The sequence below is a fragment of the Oncorhynchus tshawytscha genome, linkage group LG31 (genome assembly GCF_018296145.1).
Source record: "Oncorhynchus tshawytscha isolate Ot180627B linkage group LG31, Otsh_v2.0, whole genome shotgun sequence".
Lineage (NCBI taxonomy): Eukaryota > Metazoa > Chordata > Actinopteri > Salmoniformes > Salmonidae > Oncorhynchus > Oncorhynchus tshawytscha.
Window position 1 is genome coordinate 6,725,962 of NC_056459.1, and position 10,458 is coordinate 6,736,419.

General features: G+C 41.2%; 1 protein-coding gene across 1 annotated transcript; it reads right to left on the bottom strand.

Annotated features, from left to right (window-relative positions):
* Nucleotides 1-620: 620 nt before the first annotated feature.
* LOC112229872 (NADH dehydrogenase [ubiquinone] iron-sulfur protein 5-like) lies at nucleotides 621-6,441 on the bottom strand. The gene is made up of 3 exons (XM_024395986.2): nucleotides 6,328-6,441; nucleotides 3,138-3,357; nucleotides 621-853 (listed from the first exon to the last, which is right to left on the bottom strand). Exons 2-3 carry the CDS (start codon nucleotides 3,351-3,353, stop codon nucleotides 746-748), a joined length of 324 nt encoding a protein of 107 aa, XP_024251754.1. The 5' UTR covers nucleotides 3,354-3,357; nucleotides 6,328-6,441; the 3' UTR covers nucleotides 621-745.
* Between the last annotated feature and the right edge of the window lie 4,017 nt (nucleotides 6,442-10,458).

The following is a 10,458-nucleotide window of genomic DNA, read 5'->3' on the forward strand; positions in this document are numbered from 1 at the left end:
TCTTGACGCCACCTTGTGGTGACATGGAGGATCTCGTAATCTTATTAGGGCTGGTGAAACGCTTGCTAATTTAATTGGGATTTCAGAGTACATTCATTCATATTTGAATTTCATCAGGAGAAGCTGATCAACTAATCCGTCAACTCTGATATTTAACAGAATTAGGAGATAGGGTTTAGAGTTGAGTGGGGTTCAGATATCATCAACCCCGCACTTCCAAGCTAGGCTGGTTTATAAGGATATTTCTGATTGTCATTTCTGCAATTCTCAGATGTTTTTTCAAGGATATTAATCATGCTGGTTATATCGTCTGTAGTACTTCAACTGTAGCTATTTTTGTCCTAAAACAAGTAAGCTAATGTGAAATCATTTCATTTTTCTAACAAATACATTCATGCTCAAAACAAATTGTCTTGTATTGTGTAGTTAGTATGGTATTACAAATGGAATAAAATCTGTAGTATTCACACATTCAAAACCAAGATCACAAATATCAAATATAGTGAACAAACTTAAACCTGAGTGCACATATCATAAATCACCTTCACATTTCTGTCCCTTTCTTCCAGTCATCTCTCCCTACACTGTACCTAAAAAAGGAGAAAGAAAGTCACACAAGGTTCATGGTCAATAACATTTATTTGCAAACTTGCAAAGGGTTGGACACAAACAAAGAGATATCTGAACAACAATTATTATACACAAGTTGGGGGGGACACCTTGTGGTCAACAAGGTCAAATTGGGTCAAGGCCTGTCATCAGCCTGAGCGCCGGTGTGGTGCGCTGGGGTCTGGTAGGTGCCCTCCTTCACCATCTTGTCCCGCTGCTTACGGATCTCATACAGCCTCTTGTGCTACAGACAGACAGAGAGAGCAAGCCACTTCAGACACTTAGTTGTGAGAGAGGCTGTCAAACTTTTTGGGGGGTGCATGCTCAGAACTTCTTAAGGAGGTATTGGTGTGTTTTTTCAGCTCATTGCTCTTCATTCATCAACTCAATGTATTTTTAACAACAAAAACTCTCAAAACAAAAGCATTTCCTAGTCTTGATGCTCTTAATTTGGTAATCAACACCAAAGATTCCTCCTTCTCCAACAACAGGTAGAGCTGGAAAGGATGGACTGGGGGTGTGAACATTTCAAAAAGGTAAAATGTTTCAACGAAATTGGGATCCTTAACGTTAAGAAAAATCCTTGACAGAAAAACGTTTTTTTTTTGTTAAAGTCAATGCAGAACAGCATAAATGGTAAATTTCCACAAAAATAAGAACGTTGAAGCGCGATGCTCAACTTCTCCACTGTTTTGGTGCCCGGTCTACCACGCTGTAAATCGCGTGAAGCAAACCAGTGCACGAGCAGACACTTTATATGTTGCATCTCGCTCATCTCAACATCCTAGCCCATTCATTGATGAAATGCCATGCTTTACTGAAGTTGCGAGACATTGCATGCCAAGAATTGCGAGATACAGCTTTCCATTGCTAGATGCCAATAGATTGGCCTAGTGCACAGTTCTGACTGTCTGCCGACCTGCCTATACTGTGCCCTCCCCTCTCTCTCCGTCCCTTGCTAGCTCGCCATGACAGATGCGAGTGTAGGGCCGTCCCCAACTTTTTTTTAAATCTGTTTGATTGGTCTAAAAAATTTAAAATGTGTATTTTCCCATATATACAGAGCATTCAGACCTCTTGAATTTTTCCACACTTTATGTTACAGCCTTAGTCTAAAATTGATTACAGTTTTTCCCCCCCATTAATCTACACACAACCCCACAATGACAAAGCAAAAATAGGTTTAAAGGCATTTTTGTAAATGTAAAAAAAAAAGTGAAATATCACATTTACATAAGTATTCAGACCCTTTACTGAGTACATTGCTGTAGAACCTTTGGCAGCGATTACAGCCTCGAGTCTTCTTGGGTATGACACAACAAGCTTGGCACACCTGTATTTGGGGAGTTTCTCCCATTCTTCTCTGCAGATCCTCTCAAGCTCTATCAGATTGGATGAGGAGCGTCGCTGCACAGCTATTTTCAGGTCTCTCCAGAGATGTTTGATTGGGTTCAAGTCCGGGCTCTGGCTGGGCCACTCAAGAACAGGCAAGGGCTGTTTTCTTGTCTCCTAACTTTGCTGCTACGTCCGCCGCATTGTCCTCAACACCAATATGCTGGTTAACTTTGCTATTACGCACATAGCAACATGGTCTAGGAAAAGGTGCGAATTCAACAGTGCATTGATGTTTCAGAACCGCGGACAGTGACCGCTATGAAACGCATTTGTTATAAAATAATATAATTTTTTATTAGTGTTGCACCATTGTCCTTAACCATATACAACTTCAGTAGCACATGCCTAAGAGTGATGGACTGTGCCATCCCCACGGCCTCCACAATGGATTAGTCCACTCAGACAGGTGTCTTGTACACCATGATATTTTTATTATTGCTTTTGCTACTGCTCGACTAAAGAAATCTCGGGCAATCAACCAGTCGACTAAATGGGGTCAGCCCTATGCAAGTGCTTGTGTTCTCGGAAGTACGGCAACTAATCAGTCTCCTCCAAAAAGAAAGAATCTTAGGAGTCTATTGCGCTAGGAATATTGACACTGCAAGGAGTCGAGGAATCAATTATTTTAGAGTCGACTCTCCACTACTACGTCATCGTCGTTAACAGTTGGAAAAATGGCAGAGAAAGGCAAGCGACAGCATCAGTCCCGTATGGCAATACTTTGAGAATTTAAATGAGAAGGAATCGCAAACTTTGCAAGGTGGAATTGAAGTACAATAATGGTAGTACAGGTGCAATGCTTAAACATCTGAAAGGGACGCACCATGAGACCCAGACAGTTGCGGCCAACAGCGCAGCTGCATTATGAATTCACGTGACATTTTAAGCTTTTTTCTTATCGTTTTAATGTACATTTAAACATACATTTTCCATTTGTCACATCCCTAGGATGAACACCCATGTAAGAGGACAAGCAGTTATTTTTTATCAGACATGGATATCAATGGACAACTCCTCAACAGGTCTTGGTTGATGAAATCACAAGTGTTTATTGGGAAAGGACATGAAAATCACACACAAAATCAATCTTCACAGTTCACACACACTCTTCAGCTCAGATATCCTACACTCACCGTCTTCTCTCTGTGCATGCACTCATAGAAGTCCTCAAACTCGAGCTTGCATTCCTTCTTGGCACGGGTCTGACCAATGCCATCCGCACACTCGATCCACTCCTTCTCAAAGGCGTGGCAGCGGGGTGCCCGTTTATATGGCTGCTCTCCACCCTGGATCAACATCCATTTGTCTAGGTTGATGCCCAACTTCCCCTGGAGGTCGATGAACGGCATGATGCTGCAGGAAGGGAGAAGAGAGAAGAGCAAGAGTGATGCTAAAGGTTTCTGATTAGAAAGGGGTCTTTCTGTGGCATCGTGGTTTTGGAAAGGGGTCTTTCTGTGGCATCGTGGTTTTGGCAATGCAAGTGTTTTCCTTAAGAGTCATTGCAGCCATAATAACAAAGGGTGCATTCACTAACGTTAGGAACCAAGCGGAAGCAAACAGATTTTGTAGGGTGTTCATCAATAAAATTATTAATTTATTCAAGGTTTATACAAATATGCCCATTCAATCAGAAAAACAGCAGTCCAAACCCCATGTCTCTACCATATATGGTTCAAAAGTTAGGACTATTTACTCTGAGAATTTAGCATGTTTAGAGTGACTGTAACGCCATCACAGTGGTCACTTCACCAATAAGGCCTGAGGGGGTGTGGTATATGGCCAATATACCACTGCTACGGGCTGTTCTTACCCATGACGCAACACGGAGTGCCTGGATATAGCCCTTAGCCGTGGTATATTGGCCATATACCACCAACCCCCGAGGTGCCTTATTGCTATTATAAACTGGTTACCAATGTAATTCCAGCAGTAAAAATAAATGTTTCATCATACCCGTGGTATACAGTCTGATATGCCACAGCTGTCCACCCAGTTTATAATGCTCAACACACCTCTGTCAATATAACACTGTGACGCTGCTCAAGCTGACAAGCTAACTAGTGGCTGCAGGTTTGTGAATGAAAACATGGGCTTTTTCTAAATTAAATTAGCTGAATACAAAACTAAATAAGGACTAGATAAATATTTATGTACAAGGCTAACAGACTGAATTTCAATATCCACCCTCGGCGAAGACAATCTGTTCTTGTTATCATTGTGTATTTCTGACTCTTTCCATTTAAATTGCCATAGAAACAGCCCCTCAACGTAGATTATTCCCAGTTATAGGCAATGAAAGACAAGGATCTGGAGATTAAAATTACTAAGGTATCAAGTTAATTTTGATTGGTCCAACCAGCGGAAACACCTCCAAATGGTAACACCTCACAACACCAAATATGGAAGAGACAAACATGAGCTGCGAAGTCTAAACGGTCAATATTTTATATTTGTTTTTGCTACTGCTCGACTAAAGAAATCTCGGTCGACCAACAGCCTATCGACTAAACAATCAACCAGTCGACTAAATGTGGTCAGCCCTATGCAAGTGTTTGTGTTCTCGGAAGTACGGCAACTAATCAGTCTCCTCCAAAAATACAGAATCTTAGGAGTCGATTGCGCTAGGAATATTGACACTGCAAGGAGTCGAGGAATCCATTATTTTAGAGTCGACTCTCCACTACTACGTCATCGTCGTTAACAGTTGGAAAAATGGCAGAGAAAGGCAAGTGACAGCATCAGTCCCGTATGGCAATACTTTGAGAATTTAAATGAGAAGGAATCGCAAAACGGTCACAGCAAAATAATGTTCATATTTCCTCAACACTGTCAAGTACAAATATATTAAGGTTATAATATTGTAGAGAATGATATAATGATTCATTCTTATTTATAATGACATAGGACAAAGAAAATGACGTTGTGACATTCATTTCGTAGCACCCTCTTGAATTGCCCCATTTTTCACTACATTGTACGCAACAGAATTTGTCCAATAAAAACTGGTTTTAGTTGCAAAACTGTTGAGTAAAAGGTTTCAGTTGCTTCTTCTATGAGGTTTAACGGCGGTTGGCATCCAATTTGTTGTATTACGGCCACCTACTACACTAGAGTATAACTCCCTTATACTTTACTTGAAAAATAAAAAATGTATTAAATACCCTACCATCTAACACTACACTCATTAATTTCAAAGTTATATCAAATAAAATTAACACCCCCCTACTCCACTAATTAAATGTATTAACTCCTACATCATGCCATCACCCTGAAAGGATGGGACATCACCACTTAACACATCCTGTAACTCTTCTGCTGTCAAGTCTGGCACACCCAAATACCTCTGCAGCTGCCACCAGAACCTCAATTTTCTGAGACTTCAGTACAATTGATAACCATTGCTATAAATGCTAAAAATCCAATCTTACTGAAACTTATTTCACTTTTTGGCCTCTCCCTCTGTACTGGTATATCTCTACTACTCTCACCACTCCTCCCCCTTAACCCATCTTCCTCTACTTTCTTCACTGCCTCTGCATATGACAACTTCTGCACTACTCTAACCCTGGAAACCTTAACCTTTTGCAACTGTTTGCTACGGTCTTCATCTAATAAATACTGGTACACCCAATGTGTTAGAGGTGGATGAAATCTCTGACATTTTTCAGAGAGCGCTCTAGCTGTAAATTATTGTTCATACAACTGGAGGCATCAATATGAATTCAGGTCCAATAGCTAACGTTACATGTTCAGTAAAATTACCTAGCTAACGTTACTAACTCTCGAGAAGGGGCCACATACACAGCCATAGGCGCTAGCATTAGAGTAATACATTAATGGGCAAATTAGCTACTATCAAATGTCTACACTAGGACAGTTGTTTCAAACATGATAGTTAGCTACTGTAGCTAGTTAACGTTACAGCTTGCCAACGTTGCGATGACTAACATTAGTTAGCTAACTAGCTAAGGCTAGTTAGCTAACTAATGTTAGTCATCGCAACGTTGCAATTAGACATTCATACAAGCCTATTATCTAACGTTAGCTAGTATTATTAACGTTAGTTCTAGCTATTGGTAGCTAGCAATATTTAGCAGCCATGGGATGCACTTATTGCACTCGACTTCATTGTCTAGGTAATTGTTGATAAACGGATAAACTGACTAAAGTCAGCTACTGACTAACAGGCCACTCGCGCTGTGTGTTGTGACTCACTAAACTGTTTCTCCGCATTGTTGAAGTGCAAAAATAAGTTATGGTTGAATAGTTAAACTACTGTATTGTCAAAAGGTATATAAATATGTTATAACTGTCATTATTTACCGCGTTTTGTTGAAGTCACTTTAACCTTCTGTGTCGGTCCCCGTTACTTTACGGTAGAGTGAGCCTAAGCCTGAAATCAGATGGTCGCTTGGAACCCCAGCCTATATTTACGACACTACTGTAAAGAACCTAGGGGTCAAACTGGGCGATGTTGAGGAAGCAAATCAAATGTTTCGTTTATCAAGCCACCAGACGACTTCGTGATAAATTATATCAAATATGTTATAGACTACAAAATTGTAAGAACAGATAATGCTGGAGTCAGATGTTAAAATGTGTAATTTAGCTTATTAAACAAAACTGTGTAGTTCCAGTTGTTAGTTACACCACTACAGGGCAAAAAAAAGAAGTAATTTACTACTGAACATTTTAATTTAGTTTACTACCACGAAGCTACTGCAAAACATTGTTAAACTACTAGTTAAACTACTGCGCCTTCTGAAAATATTCATACCCTTTGACTTATTCCACACAGTGTTACAACCTGAATTTGAAGTGGATTAAATTGATTTCTCACCCATCTACCCACAATACCCATAATGAGTGAAAACACGTTTTTAGAAATGTTTGCACATTTATTGAAAATTAAATAGAAATATACATAAGTAGTCACACCCAAGTCAATACTTTTGTAGAAGCACCTTTGGTGGCGATTACAACTTTGAGTTGTCTTGGGTATGTTGTATCAGCTTTGCACATTTGGATTTGTGGATTTTTTTCCCCATTCATCCTTGCAGATTTTCTCAAGATTTGTTAAATTTGATCGGGAGTGGCAGTGAACAGCAATCTTCAAGTCTTTCCACAGATTTTCAATGGGATTCAAGTCTGTGCTTTGGCTGGGCCACTCAAGGACTATCACATTGTTGTTCTGAAGCCATTCCAGCATTGCTTTGACTGTATGCTCTGGGTCATTGTCCTGTTGGAACGTAAATCTTCGCCCTCGTCTTAGGTCGTTTGCACTCCGAAGCAGGTTCTCATCAAGGATTTGCCTTTATTTGGCTCCATTCATTGTTCCCTCCAGCCTTACCAGTCGTCCCTGTCCCTGCCACTGAAAAGCATTCCCATAGCATGATGCTGCCACCCTCATGTTTCACCGTGGGGATGGTGTTAGACGGGTGATGAACGATGCCAAAGAGTTACATTTTTGTCTCATCAGACCACAGAATATTTTGCCTTTTTGATCTGTGTCTTTCACATGCCTTTTTGAAAACTCCAGGCATGCTGTCATGTGCCTTTTTCTCAGGAGTTGCTTACGTCTGGCAACTATCCCATAAAGTCCAGATTGGTGAAGTACTGTAGAGACTTGTCCTTCTGACAGGTTATCCCATTTCAACCAAGGAACCCTGTAGTTCTGTCAGAGGTCATTGTGTTCTTGGTCTTCTCCCTGACCAAAGTCCTTCTTGACCGGTTGCTCAGTTTGGTCGGACGGCCAGCTCTAAGCAGAGTCTGGGTAGTTCCATATTTTTTTCATTTCCCAATGATGGAAACTAATGTGCTCTTGAAAACTAAAAACACTCTAGAACTTGTTTTATACCCTTCCTCAGATACAGTGCATCCGGAAAGTATTCAGACCCCTTGACCTTTTCCACATTTTGTTACGTTACAGCCTTATTCTAAAGTCTATTCAATTGTTTTTTTCACCACATCAATTTACACACAATACCCCGTAATGACAAAGCAAAAACAGCTTTTTAGAAATTGTTGCTAATATCTAATATCACATTTACATAAGTATTCAGATCCTTTACTCAGTACTTTGTTGAAGCACCTTTGGGAGTGATTAAAGCATCGAGTCTTCTTGGGTATGACGCTACGAGCTTGGCACACCTGTATTTTGGGAGTTAATCCCATTCTTCTCTGCAGATCCTCTCAAGGTCTGTCAGGTTGGATGGGGAGCGCCGCTGCACACCTATTTTCAGGTCTCTCCAGAGATGTTTGATCGGGTTCAAGTCCGGGCTCTGGCTGGGCCACTCAAGGACAGAGACATGTTCCGAAGCCACTCCTGCGTTGTCTTGGCTGTGTTCTCCATTCATCTTTGCTTTGATCCTGACTACTCTCCCAGTCCCTGCCGCTGAAAAACATCCCCACAGCATGATGCTGCCAACACCGTTTTGTATTTAATTAGGTAAGTAAGTTGAGAAAAAAATCTTATTTACAATGACGTCCCACCAGAAAGCAAAAGGCCTCCTGCGGGGATGGGGGATTTTAAAATGTAAAAACAAATATAAGACAAAACACACATCACAAAAAGAGACAACACTACATAAAGAGACCTAAGACAACAACATAGCATGGCAGCAACACAACAACATGGTAGCAACACAACATGGCAGCAGCACAAGGAGGAGTATAGAATGTAGTGATGTGTCCTATAAAGAGCATTGGTGGCAAATCTGATGGCCAAATGGTAAAGAACAACTAGCCGCTCGAGAGCACCCTTACCTGCCGATCTATAAATTACATCTCTACGTAATCTAGCATGGGTAGGATGGTCATCTGAATCAGGGTTAGTTTGGCAGCTGTGGTGAAAGAGGAGCGATTATGATAGAGGAAACCAAGTCTGTAGGGATGGTGCAAGGTTTCCTCCAGACGTGGCGCTTGGCATTCAGGCCAAAGAGTTCAATCTTGGTTTCATCAGACGAGAGAATCTTGTTTCTCATGGTCTTAGAGTCTTTAGGTGTCTTTTGGCAAACTCCAAGCATGGCTGCTATGTGCCTTTTACTGAGGGGCTTCAGTCTGGCCACTATACCATAAAGGACTGATTGGTGGAGTGCTGCAGAGATGGTTGTCCTTCTGGAAGGTTCTCATATCTCCACAGAGGAACTCTAGAGTGCTGTCAGAGTGACCATCGGGTTCTTGGTCACCTCCCTGACCAAGATCCTTCACCCCCGATTGCTCAGTTTGGCCGGGCGGCCAGCTCTAGGAAGAGTCTTCGTGGTTCCAAACTTCTTACATTTAAGAATGATGGAAGCCACTGTGTTCTTGGGGACCTTCAATGCTGCAGACATTTTTTGGTACCCTTCCTCAGATCTGTGCCTCGGCACAATCCTGTCTCAGCGCTCTAAGGACAATTCCTTTGACTTCATGACTTGGTTTTTGCTCTGACATGCACTATCAACTGTGGGACCTTATATAGACAGGTGTGTGCCATTCCAAATCATGTCCAATCAATTGAATTGACCACAGGTGGACACTAATGAAATTGTAGACACTGTCTCAAGAACGATCAATGGAAACAGGATGCACCTGAGCTCAATTTGGAGTGTCATAGCAAAGGGGTGTGAATACTTACGTAAATGACATATTTCTGTATTCCATTCTCAATAAATGTGTAAACATTTCTAAAAACATGTTTTCACTTTGTCATTATTGGGTGTTGTGTGTAGATGGGTGAGAACTTTTTTTTTTGTTTCCATTCATGAATTCAGGCTGTAACACAACAAAATGTGGAATATGTTAAGGGGTATGAATGCTTTCTGAAAGCACTGTATATGTACACTGAACAAAAATACAAACGCAACATGCAACGATTTCTAAGATTTTACTGTTACAGTCAATTGAAATAAATTCATTATTATTATTCTGTATTCCCACATAACTGGGAATAGAGATATGCATCTGTTGTTCACAGATACCTTAAAAGAAAGTAGGTGTGTGGATCAGAAAACCATTAGTTGGTGTGACCACCATTTGTCTTATGTAGCGTGACATCTCCTTCGCATAGAGTTAATTGTGGCCTGTGGAATGTTGTCCCACTCATCTTCAATGTGTGTGTGAAGTTGCTGGATATTGGTGGGAAAATAAACACACTGTCGTACACGTCAATCCAGAGCATCCCAAACATGAGGTGATGGCACGACAATGGGCCTCAGGATCTCGTCATGGTATCTCTGTGCATTCAAATTGCCATTGATAAAATGCAATTGTGTTCATGGTCCGTAGATTATGCCTGCCCATACCATAACCCCACCGTCACCATGGGGCACTCTGTTCACAACATTGACATCAGCAAACCTCTTGCCCACACAACGCTATACACGGTACAGTTGAAACCGTGATTCATCCGTGAAGAGCACACTTCTCCAGCGTGCCAGTAGCCACAGAAGGTGAGCATTTGCCCACTGAAGTCGT